This window comes from Cryptomeria japonica, chromosome 2 (genome assembly GCF_030272615.1).
Source record: "Cryptomeria japonica chromosome 2, Sugi_1.0, whole genome shotgun sequence".
NCBI lineage: Eukaryota > Viridiplantae > Streptophyta > Pinopsida > Cupressales > Cupressaceae > Cryptomeria > Cryptomeria japonica.
Genome location: NC_081406.1, coordinates 39,725,670 through 39,749,893, shown reverse-complemented (window position 1 = coordinate 39,749,893; position 24,224 = coordinate 39,725,670). Strand labels below are relative to the sequence as shown.

At 38.6% G+C, this 24,224-nt stretch overlaps 1 protein-coding gene across 1 annotated transcript in view; it reads right to left on the bottom strand.

Moving 5' to 3' along the window:
- LOC131859044 (uncharacterized) overlaps positions 1 to 22,710 on the bottom strand; it is a 135,607-nt gene extending 112,897 nt beyond the window's left edge. Inside the window, exon 1 of the mRNA XM_059212559.1 lies at positions 22,536 to 22,710. Within this exon, the coding sequence (XP_059068542.1) occupies positions 22,536 to 22,710 (175 nt within the window). The remainder of the gene's footprint in view (positions 1 to 22,535) is intronic.
- Positions 22,711 to 24,224: the final 1,514 nt, after the last annotated feature.

Sequence of the window (24,224 nt, the reverse complement as noted above, 5' to 3'; positions counted from 1 at the left end):
AATTATACCATCAATGTTTGCACTCACTTCCCACATTTCAAAAGCTCAATGATGACAAAAAACGCAAAATAATCTAGTGATTGGTCCGGTCATAGCTGTGCATCCATTGCATTGCATTTGCATTTTAGCTTGCATTTCATTCTTGCATGGGATCTTACAAGATCCTTTTATCCAAGGCTAAATATATTGTAGGAATAATCAAAGAATCATCACAAGTGTATACACAATCAGAATGATGACTCATTTCTCTTAGATATTATCAACTCTTATTCTATCTCTCTCAATAGAATCAATAGTTAGCATATCCAAATATTTCTGCATCTTGCTATCAACAAAATGTCAGTTCTTTATCTAATCAACCTTATCAAATCAAATCAATCAATCAAACCTAATCAATTCTATCACATCTTATATAGGATGAATCCTTCCTGAAACTAGACGATCTGATTCTGATTCAGGTCTTATACAAGATGTATCCTTCCTGAAACCAAACGTTCTGATCATGTCTTATATAGGATGAATCCTTCCTAAAACTAGATGCTTTGATCATCATTGTCTTATACAGGATGAATCCTTCCTAAAACTAGATTGAATCTAATCAATCAAGATTTTTCAATCTTATCAATCTAAGCAATCAAGCTAATCTAAGAACTCACACTTTCATCAACCACAGTTGTAGAAATCAAATCAAATCTATCAGGATATCAATCTCGCAAAAACTCCAAAGATCAATTATCTCAATTGATCTCCCGAGGGGGCATCATCATTCCAGAATTTAGCAATCAAGAGTTGGGGCATCCTATCTGTACATTAGGAAATAGGAAATCATCACAAAACAAGATAAACATAATAGCTCAATCACAAATGCATTCATTGCAATGAATCTATCCTAAGACACATTCAATAGAGACATGAAACAAAATCATTCAAAAGCAAAGAAATTATGCAAACCGGATGATGATTTGAATGCTCCTTCCATGCGGCTCCATTGTTCTTCTTTCCTCTTCAAATGGTTGTGGATCTCACCTACAAGTGCACATACATGATTGAAAGCAAGATTGGCATTGATTATTGATCAAGAGTACTAGAAGCATAAATTCGATAGCCTGATTAAAGATTATTAGTTAAGGGATTTGATTGAAGAAATTCATCCAATTTATAGAAGAATTGGAGAGATGACAAGACTAGCATGATTCAATTCAAATGGAAATTGCAAATCATTTATGCCAATTATGAAAAATTATGACAAATTATGCACTTTCTATGCAAAATTTGTTGATTGATGATTTATGACAAATTATGACAACTTCTATGTCAAAATTGATTGATTGTCAATTATGACAAATTGACATGTCATTTCCATGAATTTAGGAGAGAAATAGGAGGAAATTGAAATTAGGAATTAGAAAATTAAGAAATTAGGAAATTGATGGAAATTAGGAATTAGCCAATTAGGTAAATTAATTAATGATTTGTCATTTATTAATTAATTCACAAAGAGGAATAATTAGCCAATTAAATGAACATTTAATTGCAATGAGAAGACTTAGGATAAATAAACAATTTATTAATCCTGAAGGAAGAAATGACACACACAAGGTTAAATGATTAAATCACGAAACCCTAGAAGATGAATTAGGTCTTGATGAAAGATAATTGACTCGATCATGATTTGATTTTGGATTGATAAATGACCAATGTTGATAAATGATTTATTTGATAAACAATTGAAATTGGTTGACAAATTGACCAATATTGATAAAGAGACCAAATTGATATGCGCCAATTGACATGATTGAAGAGGACAAGGATCGATGACAAATTGATCGCAAAATTGACATATTTGAGACAAACAACGATCGATGACAAATCGATCACAAAATGACAAGATCGAACAAGATGACAAGAGTTGATGATAAATTGATCCAAAATGACAAGATTGAAAATGACCACGATCAATGACGAATTGATTGCAAAATGACAAGATTGAACATGACAACGACCGATGACAAATCGATCGTTAAACGACAAGATTGAAGGATTGATGATAAATCGATCGCCAGATGACAAGATTGAAAATGATAAGGATTGATGATAAATCGACAAGATTGATAAGAGGACAACGATCGATGACAAATCGATCGCAAGATTGATAGGACAAAACCCTAATTAGGATTGACGATGTCCAAAATGATGACAAATAAGCACGCACATTGATGCAATAGGATAAGATCGATTAAAATCATGACTGGATAGTGTTGTCGACAAGACCAAATTCGTGAGCGAGATAAATGAAGAATGTAGAAGAATGACTCGATGTTCGCAAATGATAAAAAACCAAGTATGAATCATAGGAGAAATGTTAATGCGATGCAAAAACCTAAAATGAGGCAATGCGCAAATGTTAAAGTATGACTCCGCAAGCGTTGACCATTTTTAGATGTCTACATTTTTCCCCTCTTTGAGACAATGCGATTTTAAGCGTTGTTTCAAAGAACAGTAATGAAAATGCCCCAGAAAATAACAATGACATATACATGCCCCCTCAAGGAATTGGCTGGAAATGTCTGGAAAAGAGGCCAATTGATCGATAAAAAGGAGAGGATCGAACGGATTGACAATCGGAGATCGGATGCATGAAGGACAAGCACTTAAAGATGCAAAAGACCATGACCAACATAAGATGGAGAGAGTGCACATCCATCTATGCACTGACAAAGATCTATAAATGAGACCAAGAGAGGGAAAATTACTCATTTGCACTAGACAAGGAGGAGAATTTGTTGCTCTGGACAAGGACACCTGCAGAGAGATGGCGAACATTCCGATGGCGGATCACCTCAAGGAATGCATACGCACATTCAGATGATCGGACGACACAGGAGCAGCGGTATAGATCTTAAATACCCATGTTTTCAATTTCATGAATTTTGATTGCTTGCGGGACATTGCGGGGCCCACAAGGGATGCAGAAACTGACTTCTGTGCTTGTGTAAGGCGAATCCTGTGCTTGTGTAGGGTCTTTTGCACTTGTGTAGGGAGACACAAGCACAGGTTACCTGACACAGGCGTAGGTTCCTGGACACAGGCGCAAGTGTGCATTGGAAACCCTAAATTTGGTCAAAACGGCATGCAAATGCTCCGAAAAGGGGGGACAAGGATAGGATAGGTCAAATGAGATGAAAAACACCCTGATTAGACATGAAAATGAGGAAATGCAACCCGTAGGAGCAAACCCTAAAACTGACAAAATTTGCCCCAATTGTGATGCAGGGTCGACAGGATCCATTGATCACACGGGAGAACCGACCGGATTGCTTCATGCTACGACATAGACTCAGGAGCACAGAGAGAGATACCTTAGCAGGACTTGGGATATACTATGTCACATTCATGCCCAAGATTAGGGCAAACACAGGATTGCTGATCACATTGGCAGAGCGATGGCATTCAGAGACTTCCTCCTTCCATCTGGCGACTGGAGAGGCGACGGTGACACTGGAGGATGTATGGCATATCCTCCACATTCTGATTCATGGAGAGATGCACTATGTAGATTATTTGAGTGCGACGCAGATGAGCTGGATATCGTCGAGAGGGAGATTGGCTGGGAGACTATGGCATCGGAGTATGATCGACGATATGTGGTGATAGCAGTGGTGATAGCATGTCTACTAGCGGGAGACAGACGAGGACATGGATTCCCTATTGGATGGGGAAGAGTGCTAGAGTGGATGGCGACAGAGGGGACAGTGTACGCATGGGGACCATGTGTACTGGCTATGCTCTATTTTCAGCTGCATCAGATAGCATATCAGGGAGTGCAGACATTGAGCTGTGGAGTCACATTGCTACAGGTATGGGCATTTGAGCACATAGCCATATGTCGACCGATCACAGATAGACAAGTAGTACCACACTGACCATATGCGTATTGCTATGGGGGAGCATTGAGACAGGGTCCTTTTGGATACATATTGTACTGGCGACATGAGCTAGACAGATTGAGAGAGGTCATATGGAGGCCCTATCGTGATTGTCCAGGATGGTCAGATGACAAGGAGGAGTTACCATATTGTAGACAGGAGAGGTACCTGATTGGGTGACCAGTGAATCACCAAAGAGTGATTGAGTTGTACCTGCCAGAGAGAGTCAGACGACAGTTTGGAGAGAGGCAGGATGTACCCAGGAGGACTGCACACTTTGCCCGATCTCACAGAGAGATGAGTCAGTGGGGGAGTATGATTCAGCCACACACAGCATATGCGGACTTCTCACAGCTATAGCAGAGACAGTGGGATTGGAGATCAGATGTGGCAGACGTCGGGATGACAGATAAGTATGAGAGATGGTTTGCACGATGACGGCCAGTGCCATTGACAGATCCGGATATTCCTGTACCGAGGTGACAGGAGGACTTCCCACTCACAGGAGAGGAGGAGGGAGATGATGAGGACGAGGAGGATGAGGACAAGGATGAGGATGATGGAGGAGATGAGGACAGAGATGAGGACGGTGGGGATGAGGATGATGAGGAGTAGGAGGATGAGCCAGATTCAGGCGAGCATGAGGCATTACAGGACATACCCATAGAGCTAGGGACAGCTAGGACAGAGGAGATGGAGATATTCAGGGCTACCATAGCGAGTCAGCAGGATCACATTAAGACTTTAGAGAGAGAGCATGATCAGTTCAGAGCAGAGATAGCTAGACTTACAACAGCTCGAGATGCAGCGATGGCTCAGGCACAGCGAGAGGAACAGAGAGTCACTGAGTATATTGGGTTGATTTGGGATGCCAGTGTACGGGAGCTAGGACAGATGCTGGTAGAGACTGGAGAGGAGATACGCCATTGGAAGTCACTATATGAGAGTGCAGTTCCACCAGAGCAGAGAGCACCTTCATATCGGGCACAATCGAGGACAAAGAGCAGGGAACGCTCTCGGAGGTCATTGAGCAGCATCGGGGTGAGTGGACCGATGAGACCACCACAGCCAGGACCAGGAGGGACATCATCTACGAGACATTGTAAGGATGAGGAGGACCGAGGGAGCACCCAGTGACAGAGGCATGTGCTCCTTAGACAGACAGTGGACATTATGTAGTTTGACATTTTGTAATCAGCCTGCGGGCCATACTTAGGATAGACAGTCCGATTTTGTACTCTGATATTATTGTGACATATGATATGATATGCATCGATATGATGGGATGCAACATGTTATGACTTATGTTATTTTCTATGTATGGATGACTTATACACTGTTTATGGACCTTTGTGGAATATGTATGGATGTATATATTTTTTTGCTTATGCGTTTTTTATGCATTTATAATATGAAATGGATAAGATGCTTGATGTGATGCAAATGTACTAACCAAATGGATGCAGGATGCAGCATATGTGTGCGGGGAAATTGGAGCACTAAACCGAACTGACTATCTGAATTGACAGAAGATATGTTAGGAAGAAGAAAATGAGACAGAAGACAGTTAAAGATGAAGAAAACTTGCTTTCAGTAATGCACTTTGTAGGTGAGAACCTTTATTTTTATGTAGAAAAAATGGATGCGTAGCATCATGGCATTGAAGGCCAGAGCTGAAATGCAACCCTATTTGCGAAAGACAAACACATCATAGACAAACAACAATCACAATCAAGAAAAGGACCATGATCCATCCCGGTCACTCTAAATCACTCAGTGACATCATCGAGCAACATAGGAACATGACCGAAGCTAAAGATAAATCAATAAAAAGATAAGATGCACAAATGCAAATCAAACAAACATCTTGATCTTCATTGTCAAAAGTTGAAAGAACGGATAGGACGATCATGCTGTCTGGTTTCAGGACATGTGGTACCCCATCTAAGACAAGACACAGTCTGGTTTCGAGTATACCACACCCTGTATAAGACCCATGATAGTAGAGACAAGGACAAATAATTTTGATAATAATGTTCGATTGATATGACAATTTGGATTAGTTTGAATGTTTGGTTGGAGTAAAAAGTTCATCTGTTTAAGAGTGATTTCAATAAAGCACAATGTTCGATTGATTACGAGGTATTGGATGGATGCTCAGTGATCTGTCTATGCACCAAGGGATCCTCTATTGCAAAATGCTTGTTTTTTGGATTTTAATGTTTTGAAATGTTTTTGTTCATTTTTTTCAGGACGTTTTATGATTTTTAGGGATTTTCAATTTTTTCAATTTTTAGATACTTTTTTCAGGACTTTTTTCAATTGTTTTTGAATTTTTTTTCAGGACATTATATGATTTTTTTATGATTTATTTCAGGACATTTTTCAATTTTTATGAGATTTTTTCAGGACATTTTTCAATTTTTTTTGAATTTTTTTCAAGACATTTTTAAATTTTTTTCGAATTTTTTCAGGACATTTTTAAATGCAAAAGTTCTAGTGATCGATCATGACAAGGGAACGTACCCAATGTGCATCGGAAAGACATACATAGACCGGGACCAAAACATATGGACAAAGAACTGAGGTATGTAAGACAATGATGTTGACCAATAACGAGCCTAAAATAGGACATCGGGTCAAGACAAAGATAAACATGAGGAACCGACCGAGAAAAAGCATAGCTTAAAGGTCATGATAGATGATGGAGCAATGATCTCATTTTACACATGGCGCCTGTTTGCCAGGTTTTCACCAAGGTACTTGCCCCAAGCGCCTGTTTGCCAGGTTTTCACTAGAGGGCGAATCATTTTTCTTTGCTCCTTTTTCTTTTGCTCTGTTCCTTTTTTTTGTATTTTTCTCTTTTTTCATTTTTTTGTATTTTTCTCTTTTTTCATTTTTTTGTATTTTTTCATGATCATATTTGAAGAAGTACTGATAGAAAATTATGCCCAGTACTTGCGAAGATGCATGTTGTTTATAGGATCGGACAGAGGTTCACCTTCCGAGGTAGCAAGCTGATATGCCCCCGAGCCATATGCTGCAGTTACTATGAAAGGACCAACCCAATTAGGTTCAAATTTACCTTTGATGATGTCAGTAGACTGTGCATTCTTAGGGTTTGCCTTTAAAACTAGGTCTCCCACTTCGAAGTGTCGCCCTTTGACCTTCTTATTATAAGAGCGGCGGAGACGGTTTTGATATGCTTGCAAATGTGTCAGAGTTGTCTGACGTTTCTCATCTAACATCTCAAGCTGATGCAGCCGAGAGACTCTATGTGTCTCATCATCAATTAGATGTTGCAAGGAAACATGCAAGGAAGGAATCTCCACCTCCAAAGGTAAAATAGCTTCCGCACCATACACCAAGGAATAAGGTGTTGCGCCAATAGGTGTGCGGATAGAAGTATGATAAGCCCATAGTGCTGGATTCAGCTGCACATGCCAATCTCGACCAGCATCATTGACAACCTTTTTCAAGATCTTGATTATGGTTTTATTTGATGCTTCAGTGGATCATGTTGGGTTCACCAATTAATGTACGTTAGGAAATAGGAAATCATCACAAAACAAGATAAACATAATAGCTCAATCACAAATGCATTCATTGCAATGAATATATCCTAAGACACATTCAATAGAGACATGAAACAAAATCATTCAAAAGCAAAGAAATTATGCAAACCGGATGATGATTTGAATGCTCCTTCCATGCGGCTCCATTGTTCTTCTTTCCTCTTCAAATGGTTGTGGATCTCACCTACAAGTGCACATACATGATTGAAAGCAAGATTGACATTGATTATTGATCAAGAGTACTAGAAGCATAAATTCGATAGCCTGATTAAAGATTATTAGTTAAGGGATTTGATTGAAGAAATTCATCCAATTTATAGAAGAATTGGAGAGATGACAAGATTAGCATGATTCAATTCAAATGGAAATTGCAAATCAATTATGCCAATTATGACAAATTATGACAAATTATGCACTTTCTATGCAAAATTTGTTGATTGATGATTTATGACAAATTATGACATCTTCTATGTCAAAATTGATTGATTGTCAATTATGACAAATTGACATGTCATTTCCATGAATTTAGGAGAGAAATAGGAGGAAATTGAAATTAGGAATTAGAAAATTAAGAAATTAGGAAATTGATGGAAATTAGGAATTAGCCAATTAGGTAAATTAATTAATAATTTGTCATTTATTAATTAATTCACAAAGAGGAATAATTAGCCAATTAAATGAACATTTAATTGCAATGAGAAGACTTAGGATAAATAAACAATTTATTAATCCTGAAGGAAGAAATGACACACACAAGGTTAAATGATTAAATCACAAAACCCTAGAAGATGAATTAGGTCTTGATGAAAGATAATTGACTCGATCATGATTTGATTTTGGATTGATAAATGACCAATGTTGATAAATGATTTATTTGATAAACAATTGAAATTGGTTGACAAATTGACCAATATTGATAAAGAGACCAAATTGATATGCACCAATTGACATGATTGAAGAGGACAAGGATCGATGACAAATCGATCGCAAAATTGACATATTTGAGACAGACAACGATCGATGACAAATCGATCGCAAAATGACAAGATCGAACAAGATGACAAGAGTTGATGATAAATTGATCCAAAATGACAAGATTGAAAATGACCACGATCAATGACGAATTGATCGCAAAATGACAAGATCAAACATGACAACGACCGATGACAAATCGATCATTAAACGACAAGATTGAAGGATTGATGATAAATCGATCGCCAGATGACAAGATTGAAAATGATAAGGATTGATGATAAATCGACAAGATTGATAAGAGGACAACGATCGATGACAAATCGATCACAAGATTGATAGGACAAAACCCTAATTAGGATTGACGATGTCCAAAATGATGACAAATAAGCATGCACATTGATGCAATAGGATAAGATCGATTAAAATCATGACTGGATAGTGTTGTCGACAAGACCAAATTTGCGAGCGAGATAAATGAAGAATGTAGAAGAATGACTCGATGTTCGCAAATGATAAAAAACCAAGTATGAATCATAGGAGAAATGTTAATGTGACGCAAAAACCTAAAATGAGGCAATGTGCAAATGTTAAAGTATGACTCCGCAAGCGTTGACCATTTTTAGATGTCTACACTATCAAATCAATATCATCATCAAAATGAGATTATACTTTGAATCAACGCATCATCACACCTCGCTTCATAGAGGGGCAAAATGTATACACCTAAAAATGGTCTGAAGATAATTAATTAAATAAGCAATTATTTAATTAATCTTTCCTCCCCAATTTAATTAAATTCACTAAGCAATTTGATTAAATTTCCTTTCATCTAATTATTAATAAATTTAAGGATTTATTAAATAGGTTCATTTCACCCCTTTAGTTAATTAATTCAAATTAATTAATTCCCTCATCCAAAATCATTTCTTCTAATCCCCTAGTTAATTAAAACAAATCAAATCATGAGTTGTGTTATCACTGTTTTAAAACTGGGTTCTTCTTTCCCATAATTGGCTGTGGTATTTTAAAAAAAATTTGAATAAGGTGTAGTCCCTGGTGCTTTAGCTTCTTTGTTCTTAACCTAGAGGGTTTAAGGGTTTTTTAAAGTTTTAGACCTTATCTTTTTGTGTTAAACCCCCTGGTTTCTATTTTGTCATTACTTTATTTCACTTAGATCATGGGTCACGGGGTCGTAGGAAGTGTCCCCCCTTGTTATTTACCTAGGCGGTTACGTTGATTATTTGAAAATTTTTCGCCTTGTATTACTTCATTCTAAAGTGTCAGGCCTAGTAAACGCCGATCAACTTGAGAAGGGATCTGATGGTACACGCTATTTCGCAAGGGTTAAGTGCTCACCCTTTAAAGCCGCGAAATAGCGAGAATGAATGTCAGTCATCCATGTGTCATGACGGAGGACGTAAAGGATATAGCGGTCAAAGAAAGTGGGGCCCCCGTGGTTTTTTTCTGGCGTATTAAAAGGCAGCACGTGGCACAAGTCACCACAGTCAGCGGGTTAGGATTAAAGGTTCAAAAGTGGGCCCCAAAGATGAGTCAGCTCACAGGTGGAGATGACCTGGTAGGGACAGCTCTTACAATTTATTGAGACCCCGTGGCTCCTTCCAGCAAATGACAGAATGACAAGTCAGATCCGAAAGTGACGAGGTGCCAGGTGTCCATTACGTGTCCGCGGGCCCACCCCTTCTAAGAGCCTTTAACAGGGTTTAAATACCAATCAGGTTGAAATATGATCGAACAGCCCGCGCTATTTCGCAAGGGTGAGGTGCTCACTTCTTAAGGCCGCGAAATAGCGAGAGTTAATGAAGGCCGTCCACGTGTCTTGATGACACGCGGTCTAAAAGGAAACTGTGGGTCCCTATGGTTCCTGCTTGACAAATGAGAAATTGACAAGTCAGCTCCGAAAGTGACAAGGCACCAGATGTCCATGACGTGTCTGTGGGCCCACCATCTCTGAGAGCCTTCTTAAGGGGTTAAATACCGATCGACTGTAGAGATGATCTGACGGTCGGCGCTATTTCGCAAGGGTAAGATGCCCACTTCTTAAACCCGCGAAATAGCGAGGATGAATATCGGCCGTCCACGTGTCTTGATGATGACATAAGAGACAGACCTGTTGAGATGAAAGTGGGACCCCCCATGGTTCTTCTTCTGGCAAGTGACAGAGCGACAAATCAGCACAGCAGGTGACTAGGTGCCAGGTGTTAGTGACGACTCAGTGGGCCCACCATTCCTGAGGACCTTTTTGAAGGATTAAAAAGTGATCAACTTGAAGGATGATCCTACGGCCCACGATATTTCGCAAGGGTGAGGTGCTCACTTCTTAAGGCCGCGAAATAGCGAGAGTTAACGAGGGCCGTCCATGTGTCTTGATGATGACATGGCAAAAAGGGAAAATATGGGCCCGCCACAGTATAAAGGGAGACATTCGGCCAGTATCAAAATAGAATGCGAAGGGATTTTTTAAGCCAATGGTTGGATGCCGTGTGCTATTATGTAGCCAATAGAAAGACGGGACCCAGACTAAAGACAAAGCCATCAAAATGAAATTAACAGTGAGACACTTGCAGGAAGGCTGCGACCCGTTGGAGCTAAAATATGAATTCTCGTATGAATTCGATTTTGAAGGGACGGCCGAAGCATGCAGAATCAATGTTATAGTTAAGGCCCAGAGTACAAGCATTTGATTTCCTAACAACCAAGTGTAGATATCTTTTAAAGGGATTTTGTAGAAGAGTAACGCAGAGTTATCTTTTTCAAATACAGAGAAGGCGAATCAGTTGCAGAGCGAATTCCTTCAAGCAAGCATCAGGTTCTTTCTTATTTTGCAGCTATTCCTATGTGGTGTAATAAGTGAAATTATTCTCGTGTTACAGGAGTGTTTAAGAAGTGATATTCATCTTGTTGCATTTTCAAATGGCTCCTAAAAGGGAATTTTCTGGCAAGGTTAATTATTTAGAAAGAAGTGTATGTGATGACTTTTTAGAGCAGTTGACGCTGTCAACTAACCAGGCATCTAAGGCCAAAGATTTAGTACCCAGGGCTCCCCGTCTGAAGATAGGAGAAGGATTATATGACAAAGGTAATTGGTTAAGAGACCCACAGGTCGGACTGTCTGGGTTGGGGCTGTTTAGAATCGGATTTGGGATGAGGAATTCTCTTGCTCCTCAAAATAGCATTTGGGAACTAGATGTCAGGAAGTTGGTAGTCCCAAGAGTATTCATGGATACAGACTTGCTAACCCAAATGGCATTAAACTATGATTCAATCACAAGGTGCATCCGGGATGTAAATGGGAAAACCCTCGTGGAAATCAATGCAGAAGAATTGAGAACAGTGTTTGGGCTCGGTGAGTTTACAAACTTCTTGGAACCCATAAACTTCACACAATTAGCTCAAGTGTATAGTGCACAGAGGAGTCATCTTAGGAATGGGCCTCTCAAAGAACTTTTTCTGAAAATAGGAGGGTTAGCAGTTGTAGGGCCCAACACACAGGAGCCTTTTTCATTGAGTATGTTTACCTTGAGGGTGAAAGGGATGTATTGGGCACTTTGCCAAGTTCTAGGAGAGGATGCTGAATCAAATATGCCAAACCATTACTTGTTAATGATTGTTCAAATTTTGAATCCTTCTCTTGCTATTACATTTGATTATGCTGCTTATATTGCTGATGCTATCCATGGAGGGTTGATAGGGATAAAAAATGGAAAGGTGGATAGGCCATTTGGGTGGTATTCACTCTTGATGCACCTCTTTCTCTTCAAAGGTGGTGATTATTTCGCCAGTGGAATGGACTTGGTAAAAGAAAAGGAAGGAGAGAAGATGCCAGTACAACTATGGAGTACTGTGTTGTCATGGGACAGAGAGGATGCTAGTTTTCTAAAATTTGATAAATATTTTGCGTCCAAAATAAGGACTCTCCTTTGCTCTGACAACCCAAGAGTCCCCAAGGTTCTTTTGGAATTATTAAGACCAAAAGAATTCGCAGAGAATATCAAGATAGTTCATAACTGGGGTGATATGTACTTATATCCAGTCTCCACAGTTTTTAGAGTCTTTGGTTTCAGAGGCACCCCATTTTTGTTACCATACCAGGTCCCCCTCAAAGTGGGAATAGCTGAGATTCTTAGACAAATTGGTGGCCTACAAGAGGCAAAGCTAACAGGCAGAGGTAAAGGGACAATTTTCCCTACAGCTACAGTAGCCAACCAATTTGTAATCACCAAGGGAGGCTTGAATTGTTTTGAGGATTTCCTCAAACCCTACCATTTGTCCACTGCAGTGTCCAGATGTGTTGATCCAGAGGACTTCTACAATGGTGTGTTCCGGAAGAAGGTAGCATGCAGAGGTAGGCCTCATCAATTCCACTTTCCTGAAGACCTCATCAGGAATGAATTTGATTTAGATGAACAAGAGTTAAGGAAAGAAAAATGGGTGGCTTACAAGAAAGCCCTGGACTTTGTGCATCAATTTGATGCTAGCTATGACCCATTGTCTAGCTTCTTCCCATTGGAAGAAAAAATAAAAATTTTGATTGTTTGCTTTGAGGATGTGATGCAAACACTAAAGGAGAAGAGGGAAGTTGTAATTAAGAATAACCCTGAGAAGGCAAGAATGATTTTAGGAAAGTCAACTTCCACTAAAGCAATCCCTCCTGGTGACTACACTCTGCATAAGAAAGCAGGTTACAGTGTGTTGGTGTCTACAACAGGGGAACCCTCTTCATCCAAAGGAAAGAGGAAGGTACAAGATGTCATTGACATCCAGGACAGCCCAAAGAAGCAAAGGGTGGGGAAAGAAGTGCAATCAAATACACCCCTGTATTCCCCATCCCAATCCCCTCTCCACATAGGAGATGAACAAGCAGCAACTGAATACCTCTCTCAGTTGGGCAGCTTGGGGGAAATTGCATATACCTATGATGAAGTGGAAGAAGGGATGCCAGAAGAGCCCACTGAAGCACAGATGGACATCACCTCGACTGAACTTAAAGGCCAGGAGTGGGATCTTGAGATAAAGAAGGCCACTAGTGCCTTTTTAGCTGATGATAGCTTTGTCACATCTGAAGCATTCATGCAATTTATCTGGAAGCAGCATATAGATAAATATAATGCTAGATGTGAAGCAAGAAAGGCAGAGCAGCCTAATAAAGATCCAACCTCAGTGAAGGAAGAAATAAAATAGGAGATGATGGAAGAATTCAAAACCATCACTCCTGAATAGGGAAGGGATCTAGTAGCACAAGCTGGAGTGCTCATTTTACCAGAGTGGAATATTGTTGATGCTCTAGTGCTGGATGTAGTAAGAAAAGAGACTAAACCCATGGAAGGGGTTACATTCAGTAAGGACAATGCTACACTAGTCATGTTGTCCCTCAAAAGAAATGAAGACAAGAAAGGTAAAGACACCTCAGGGACAAGTCACATTGGTGGATTGATGATTAAAAGAGTAGAGAGTACAGGGGTAGTAGAGGTTGCTAGCACTGTGTTAGAGACTGCCAAATTTAGTGTTGCAGTGGCTGAAAAGGAAGCCAAAGAAAAGGAGGCCCTCCAGATTAAACTGGAAACAGTTTTGAAGGCTTATGATAGTGCTAAGGAGGAGATAAGAGGCAAAGATAGCATTATTGCCAAATTGCAGAGCCAGCTGGTAGGACAACGCCAACAAGGTGAGTCTTCAACATTAATGATCGCCTCTTCTCCTACAAGACCTCCACCTACTAGCCCCATTATTGAGCTCCCACCATCTCCTGTGCCTTCCAGTTCTCAAATGATTGAGATAACTCCCCAAGAATTGGAGAACCTAAACCAGACTCAGGCCTATTATGTGGGGAAGTATGAGGAGAAAATAAAAGCCACAATCTCCAGTTTTGCAAACACTATAAATGCCTCACTGCTTCACAATAATGTGGGAAAGGTCATGGAGATATGGAATGAATTAAGGAGAGATAAGGCCATTTTGACACCCATTTTTGACAGATGGAGGCCAAGGGAGCAGAATTTAGAGTTCATGTGTGTTTCCTGTGATGAAGCAAGGGCCAATCCCATTATAAAATCTACCTCTGATGTTGCTAAAGTCTTAATGCAATTGGCTGCAGATGTAGATAATGTGGATAGGAAGGTCAATCTATGTAAGAAGGAATACATTGATCAGGTTTTTGAGTTGCTCTCGGGAATTTTTGCCAATCTGGATCAGATAAAAGATAAGCAAATATGGCTCAAAGAGGTAGAGGTCAAATTGTCAGCAAGGGTTAAGGGAATCATCGACCTTGATGATACCTCTTTCTTTGTCATAACAATACAGGAAATAGAAAAGATTAAATCACATTATAGTTTCCTTAATTTAGAAGTCAACAAATTGAGAAATTCTTGGAAAAGGTTGACCAAAATTAAGAGTGATGTGATTAATTTTTCATGGCCGACAGAAGAGAGATATAGTGAGTGGGGAGTTAAATATTCTACCCATGATCCGGAGTAGTTGGAGAACGCCCCTGAAAAGCCAGAAGAGGTTACAACCGAACAACCTATTGAACAGATTGCAGAAGCTGAAAAAAGCACATAACTGCTTTACGCAAAAATTGTAACCTCTTCAATTTTTGAAATAATTGTAACAAACTTTCCTCGAGAAGTCCGAAGCTTTGTGCATCCATATTGTTATAAATGGATACCAGGACTAGAGGGAAAGGGATCACAAAATTTTGTAAGAAAACGCTCCAAAAAAATTATCTGAGCTTTTCAAAGTTTAATGGAGAAAAAGAACTTTTTGTAAAATCTCTTCGAACGAATATCAATATACAGGCCATCGGTTTTTGAGTAAAACTCCGTGTTGTCTTCAAGTTTATTCACAAATTTATTTACTGTTTTCATTCTGAACAATCCAGGATTTTTCTTTTGAATGGAATTGCAAAGCAATCTCAGTATGAGTGTTTTTAGCTTTTCTCTTTAGGAGGGAGATTAAATATGCAAGATCACTTATACCAGTAAATTCTTTGGGAGGAACTTTGAATTTTGAGGACCATAGTTTAGTGTGAAATGATTAAATTCTTGTATGTGTCAGGCACATGTAAGAATTAGTGGAAACTGAGCTGATGGGAAGCATATAGATATTATGTTTCAGGAGTTTTATTTGAGTTAGGTGACTCTGTAACCTTGGATAAGGCACTGATATTAATGGAAGTTGTTTATTGCATGCTTTGTTGATCAAAATGCTGAAGTCAAGTATAGTTTTCATGCTTTGTTTTCAGTTTCTTTCGAGGTGAATAAATCCACTGGTTTTCTGGACTGGTTTGCTATGGGTTTATTGTTTAAAAGTGTGAAGTTAATTCACAAAGGTATACCCACCTGGGCTCCAAGAAAAGCCCGAAGTGTAGAAGGTCTAACCAAACCTTGTCATATGCTGTTTCTGGAATTTCCTTATCTTTGATGTCTTCTCGGCACCCATTCTATATCATCTTATTCTAAAGACATTGAAGGGAATCAGATTTTGAGAATAACAAGTTGTTGAGATTAATTATCCTTTTCCTATTATTTGAATTTTTAAATTCAAATTCTCCTAACTTCTACCACTCCTAAACCTAACCATTCCTAAACCTAACCCAGTCTACCTACCAACATGTCCCCTTTCATCCAACATCTTCTAAAACCTTTGTGACACTTGTCACTAAGTGTTCCCTTTAATCCAACCCCCTTTGCCATCCTCCTCCAATTTAACCATTGATATCTTCAAATCAATCTTGATCGTTGATTCTTACCACATCACCCCTAGCCTTGGAAAATCCTATAAATAGACCTCATTTTGGAGCAATATTGGTCCCAATTCAATTTCATGTCTCAATTTCATGTCCTAATTTCATATCATTCTTGCATATCATTTGATCCCATCTCATTTTGCATTCATGCATTGTTATTATAGGCATCTAGCTTATAGTTTATCAGTTTTAGCAATGTTATCATGCTCAATTTTAGCTTCAATCTTAGCTTAATCATGCTAGATCAATCACTCATGTAGCTTAATCATGCTATTCTTGCTAAGATCATACATTTGCATCATTAAAATCCTCCATCTAAGTGTAGTCAAGTCACTGGAATATGCATAGTCAGATCTGAGAGCATTTTTCATACTTGCATTTACTAGGAGGCAATAAGCTGATTAGCTATGGTTTTTTCTTTCTTTGATTTAAATCTTCTAACCATGCTTGTAATGATTTATTGAGTGCATTGTGTTTGTAGATACAAGTACAATTCACAGAGCATGACAATTACTACAACCAATAGCATGGATATTGTGAGAACAATTGCACAGACATTTGGTACTTCTATAGCAGAATTCTGACCTACAAATGTAATAGAGGTCTTATTGGATTCAATAAAGAAGATCACAAAATGCAATGCACAAGCTTATAGGGCTATAGATGATACAATCCATATTCTTAAATGATAGCACCTAAATGCATAGTGGATAATAAGGATTCTTTAGGTCAACTAGACACATTGTCTAAGTTCATCACCGAAAACATTTTGACTGTTGATCAAATAAATGAGGACACATTTAAGGAGAGATTGATTAAAGAAAAAGAGAAATTCTTTGAGGAAATTGTGAAGAAGAACAAGGAGAAAATGGACACCTTATTATTGGATCTAGGAAAAACAATTTTGGATTTTAAGAAAATGTACAAGGATACTTGCAAAATAGACATCTTGATACAGGATATAGATTCAAAGATCAGTAAAACTCAAACTAAAATAAACAATGTTGCTGACAATCTGATAGGTACATCCGATTCATTTTTGGAGATAGAAAAGAAAATTGCAGATCTAGAAGAGAAAATTGAGAAGTTAGAGAAGGACAAAGAGAAAGTTAAGCTTAAGGTAGAGATCTTAAAATATAAACTTGGTCCTAAACTAGACTACCTCATTTCTTTGAGAAATGAAATTTCTGAGGCTCTGGTTCCTGGACTTAAGACACCAAAAGAGAAAATGCACATACTCACTAGTACAATTCAAAGAACACAAGAGGCATTACGAGAAAGCAAAAGATTCAGCGACAGTTTAAAAATGATTTTGACAGATATATTCTAGATTGTAACCCACCAGTTACATGAATCTAGGCAGGACTCCATTGACAGTGAATGACAACCTTTGTCATTAATTTCAAAGGGGGAGTAGTGTGATGAGAAAAATGAAAAGAACAGGGCATCATCAGCTCAGGGGGAGCATACATTGCTTGGGCACACAATTTTTGGTATGACAAATTTTGGTAGATTCCTTTTGGACATCTTTTTGGACACTTTTTTATTTTTCTTATGAGTGTTGCCATCAATGCCAAAGGGAGAGATTGTTGGAAAATGCACACTCCAATGAGAAATTGTAGGTGATTGAAGGTATTGTCATTGATGGAAAATATTACAATCATGTGATACCAGTAGGCAGACTCAGGCACTGACACTGGCAAGTCTCCACCGGCATACAGAACACCGACATTGAAAAGGAAGAATACCGACACCTTAGCCAACAACAATTTTGTATAAACATATTTTGTAATTAATTGTAAAATCTTTTGTAAGCTGACATGGCGGATTGTAATATGACTCATATATTTATGAGATCATTGTAGATCATTTAAGATATGATAGGATACGAAATATGAATAGAAGGTAGCAAACCTAATATGCAAATTATTGGTTAAGGGTTTATGTATGTAGCAGAGCTTAAACCGGTACTGAATCTGGCATAGCAGATGCTAATCTGAAGTAGTACAAGACATTGGATTAGTATAATCCATTTTTGTAAGTCAGTGTGACTTCCTTTGTAACTGAATAGTGAGCTCTAGGCATTTGGCCTTCTCGCATGTGCAGGCCCCTATTGTAAGCAGTACTATTCTCTTATTGGCCAGTAAGTGAATATTGTGGGTCACAAATCCCATCGAGGTTTTTCCCACACTGGGTTTCCTCATTAAAATATTGTGTTATGGTGTGTTTTTCATGTTGTGGTTGTTATTCTTATTTCTTGCATTATTTCTGGTTTACTGGTACACAGTTTTAATATGCTTTTTATGTCATAAGTTCAGAAAATTATTATACCAGTCAGATACTAATTCACCCCCCCCCACCTCTCAGTATCTTTGGGAATCCTAACAATGATGTCAAGAGAAATAGTTTTATAGATGGAATGAAAAATGAGTTTGAAATGTCTTTATTAGGGAAAATAAAAAATTTCATAGGCTTACAGATACAACAAATGAAGAATGGTATTTTCATTACTCAATATAAGTATGTGAAAGAGGTTTTAAAGACTTTTGGCATGAGTGACTGTAAACTAGTTGGAACACCAATGGTTACAGGTTGTAAGTTATCGAAGGAAGATGCATATAAGTATGTTGATGAAAAGGAATACAGGTCAATGATTGGCAAATTACACTATGTTGTTCACAGTAGACTGGATATTGCCCATGCGATTGGTATAGTTTCTAGATTTTAGAAGAATCCAAAGGAAGCACACCTGATAGCAACAAAGAGAAGTTTTAGGTATCTGAAATGTACATTTGACTATGGATTATGGTATCCATATGGAGGAAACTTTGATTTGAAGGCATACACAGATGTTGATTGGGCAGGAAATATTGATGACCGAAAAAGTACTACCGATGGATCATTCTTTCTAGGAGGAAGGCTAGTTTCATGGAGTAGTAAGAAGCAGAGTTGTACTTCACAATCTACTGTTGGAGCTGAGTATGTTGCAGCTTATATGAATTGCACATAAGTTATTTGGATGAGGCACATTTTGGAAGGTTTTATTTGATAATACAAGTGCCATTAATATTTATAATAATCTTGTTTTGCACATTCACACCAAGCACATTGAATTGAAGTATCACTTCTTGAGGGAAAAAGTTTGAAGTAAAGATGTTATCTTAGAGCATGTTTCTACCAAGGAGCAGCTTGCATATATCTTTACCAAACCTCTGCCTAAGACCACTTTTGAGTATCTTAGAAGTTAGTTGGGGGTTGTCCCTCCTCATGAAGATAGTTGAGCATGATTCTAATTGCATCAGTCTCCGAATTACTTGCAAAATATTAGAAGGATTGATGAAGAAGTGTATGTATTCCACAGGGGGAGCATCAAGTTGCAATATGTTGTTGATGCACAGTGAAATTTTGATATTACATGTTTTACTTTCAATTTGGCATTGTTGTCAAAGGGGGAGAAGAATTACGTGATTAGGAGAAGAATTATATGACTCGCAAAGGGAAATGAGCGATAGGCTGAAGACAGACAGAGCATGGTGAATACTTGGTAGTGTAAACTAGGATTCCTATTCACCAATCACAACAACAATTAGAGGCGTTGATATTTGTATTGCCATCAATACCAAAGGGGGAGATTGTTGGCATTTGCATCAATATTACATTAATGATATGTTATGTTGTCATTGATGTCAATTGAACGAGTAATGGTATTTATGATATTGCTAATATTTGTTGTTAGTGATGTTGTTTTGTAACCAGTAGGAAGAGCTTTGAGGAAGATGTTGTAAACCGATATGTTAGTTTGTGAGATGAATCAATAAACAGATGTATAAGGTTTAAGCCTTTCTATGCAATGTAACAGGTAAACCCTACCAATTATTTTTGTTAAACCCTAACCGATCAAGTTTGTTGGTTTAAGATATAATGATCAACGATAATGATGGCAACATGTGTGATCATTGTATGAGGATAAGTTCAGATTGTTTTGGCACGTTTGTTCAGTTATTTGATTGTCTAGTAAATGAGAAAAGTGGATTGCATCTAATGCATAGCACATGATGACTTACAAGTCTGATGATGCAGTTGGAATTTTCTTGAAGAATGTGTATAGATTGCTATGTAAATCCAACAGTCACACTTGAACTAGTTTGTTTGTAATCTCTATTAGAGAATTAGGTTTTTGTTGTGTTACCGACCTAATTGATTTATATTTAAGGTCGATGAAGTTATTTGTAAAGTTGTTGGCAAAGTGTTGGCTGAAATTAGTGAGTGTGTGGTTGCCTAATAGAAGAATGGATCTGCAGTTTGAGTAAAGGCATATTGAAGCTTAAAAGGATCTGATCAAGCAAATATAGTGCTATTTAGACAGATCAAGAAAACCTGTTGTTTTCTAACAATTACAGCAAAAGTGAAATCCCCTAACCGGGTAAGCTCTAACAAGCTTGGTTACTTCTTAAATCCTTTAACAAGGTGGTCCATTAGCTTGGATTCTCAAATCCTCTACCGAGGTTACTCATAACAGGGTATTTTCTTTTCATCAAGGCATTTTGTAAATCCCTTAACCGGGTGATTCCTAACAGGATCAATTCTTAACAGGACTTATTGTAAAATCTTTAATAGGCTTGTCTCCTAACAGGGTGAACTTCAGAAGAGTTCAAATAGCTATCCTTGTGAGTCTCATCTCACCATGGTTTTTATCTATTTGGGTTTTCCACATATAAACATTTGTGTCAAGTGGTGAATGTTTTTGTGGTTATGATCTTATTTGTTGATTTGATTAATTTATGATAAGACATGATAACTGGAAGCATTGAGAGATGGAATATGTTGATATATGATTAAGAATTTTGATGTTTATAAAATTGAAGTTGTTTACTGTTAAGTTGTTATAACAGTTAACCCAGTTGATGTTGAGTATTCGTATGAGTATTGATCTTGATAGTAAAAGTTTACTTTGTGAGTTTGAATTTGAGATTGGGAAGTTTGTATCATTTTTTTAGTTTACTTATTCACCACCCCCCTCTCAGTATTCTATCATATACTTATTCTTTCATCATACCATCATACAAAAGTTGTTGAAAAAGCATGAAGACTTTGACACAAAATTGCAAAATGAATTTAATGAATGTAAGGAAATAGTACAACATAGTTTTCCAGAAATTGAAGATCAAAATGGACAAATTAAGGATAAGGATAAATGGATTGTGGAGTCCCAAAGTCTTCTCAGTGCTTCCCTTAATATTGCCTGGTCTGATGTACTTGACATGACATAGACAATCAAGAAGATGGAAAACTTCATCACTTTAGAGATTGTGTGTTAGAGTATTCAGGTATTTACTTGATTAATTAAACATTATTTATTTAATTATTTAAGTTCCCTTTATCTCTTTTACACTTAAGCTAACTTTAGGTGCATATAATTAATTCTTTTATTAATTATTATGTGCAAACCTAGGTTTTCCCTTTTAGGGTTTCTTGACCTATTAAAGGTTGAGTTCTTTCTTTTCATTGTAAGAATCACATTACATATTTTGTGAATATTGAGCTCTCTTTTTAAGCATATTCTCTATGTATTTGTTTTTTTGTATTTGCTTCCTTGCTTCTCCTTGTAATAGGTTTTTCAGCTTGCAGAGATTATTTGGGCTCCTATGGTGTTGTATTTTCTCAACTCCTATATGGTATCAGAGCTTCAGATCTACAGCTGCTTGTTCTTGTTTTGAGAATTTTTACTTTGGAAGCAGATCTGGGGTTTCAGGAATTTTTTATGTACCTAGGGTTTGACATTTTTTCTGAGCACTTTGGGCCTAAATAGACCTCACTATCATGCTCAAAAGGCCCAAAAACCCCTATGGTCATAGAAAATTTGACCTATTTTGGTTCCTGAGCCTCTGGATGAAATTTTTTTCTCAGATCCAGGCCATACGACCCTGGCACACAGATCGAGAAAAAAATTTTGAAAAAAAAAATTGGCCTTTTTATGGCATGCAGGCTGAAATTTGCTTTTAAAAGGGAAAATTTTTTTGGGGGGGTCCCCACGGTACGCAAGGTATTGTGGGGCCCATGCCTTGTTGTAGGCTTTGCATGTGTCCGTACGGTCTCTGCTGCACGTCCAGACCTCGGGCCCCACTCATCCTCCAGCTCCCGACAGCTTTCTTCAGCCTCTGCGGCCCCCACCAATGGCCCCTCCGGCTCCCTGCCGGCTCCTTGCACTTTCCGGCCCGCTGCTACTACAGCCTCCAGCCCCCGCCGGCAGCGCCTCCACCGGCCTTCACCCTCCCCGGCTCCCCGTCGGCTGCCGCCTGCCTGCCCTAGCACTCAGCCTGGCCTTGGTCTCCCCATTGCCGGTTCTAGCCCCGCCACCAGCAGTAACCTCCGCTGCACCACCGCCCCCACCAAATGCTCCTCTCCCCGGCCGCCGCCCTGCAGCTCCCGGCTGCCGCTCAGCCTCCCGACCGCCACCCACGCCCACCCGCCGCATCGCCCACTGCTTCCCTGCACTGCCCGGTCACCGCATTCAACTGCTAGCCACCCTCGGGCCACCAGAGCTCCACCTAGGCTCCACCAGAGCACCACCGGAGCACCGCTCCCTGGCCACCGGACCACCCACTGGCCACCAGACCTCCTTTTTTGACCTTTTTCAGGAGGGGTTTAGTTTTTTGGCCCTATCTTGGACATACGGAGTCTTTTTTTTGAAAATGAATAGGTGTCAGAAAGCTAGTTTCGAGGTCGACCTCATGGTGTTGGTATTTTCTTCCAATTTTGGTGTTTGACTATGCTTTTTTCAGTCAAAGTGAGGTCTATTTTTTGCACTCTAGGAGCCATAGAATGAGCATCCAAACTCCGTTTTTCAAAAAATTTATATTTTTGGAAAGCTTGTGCTATGTACTTTCCAGAAATATGAGTTTTATTCCCAGATTTTTCTCCATGCATATTTTATTTAGTTTTTTTCTTTTCAGCACTCTGGTGGATATCGTGGTTGTTTCAGGTCTTGGGATCTCTTCTCTGAGTAGGATGTCTCTATTTTGGTTCACATTTCTATTTCCAGTCTTCTTATTATTGTAGCTTGTATCTATGCAAACGCACTGAGATAAAGTGTCATCATGCATTGTTTACTTGGAATCTTGCATATCTTGTGTCTTGTTATACATGCACTATTGATCAAGTGCCATGAGGGGGTTGATGTTTGCCTATTGTTTGCCATCTTCCTTTGTCAAGTGAGTGTTCCTTCCATGACATTCGCCTCATGATGATGTGTCTCAGCACCCTTGATGTTCCTAATTCTTTGTCATGCAATTGTTTTTGGTTGTCCTTTTTAGTGTTCTTATCCCTCTCCCTCTTCTGCATTGTGGGGAGGTTTATCCTGTTGGTTCTAATGCTTCCATGGTTTGATTGATCAGCTCTTCAGGCTTTGGTTTCTCATGCCATCTATATCTTCGATTTCAGTTGTTTTGCCTTGTTTGCCTCCTGATTCGAGTAGTGTCATTTGAGGGCACTCATGCAGATTACAGTCTTGTCTACCTGGTCATGTTCTAGTTCAGTGGATGTTCTTCAGATCAGCAGTTATTCTTTGACAGAGTTTGTAGGGTCTTCATGCTTCAGTGATATTCTTTTTCATCTCTTTTTGGAGTAGAGTTTTGTTCCCACGTGGTTTTCTCTATTTCTCTAGTTCATAGAGATTTCATTGTATTTAGGTACCTGATCAGGCCTTGCTGCTGGGACCCATCTTTATTGCTTTCAGTAGCTATTCTAGGTTTTAGCTTCTCCCTCAGTCTAGCTTAAGGGGGGGTGTTAGAGTATTCGGGTATTTACTTGATTAATTAAACATTATTTGTTTAATTATTTAAGTTCCCTTTATCTCTTTTACACTTAAGCTAACTTTAGGTGCATATAATTAATTATTTTATTAATTATTATGTGCAAACCTAGGTTTTCCCTTTTAGGGTTTCTTGACCTATTAAAGGTTGAGTTCTTTCTTTTCATTGTAAGAATCAC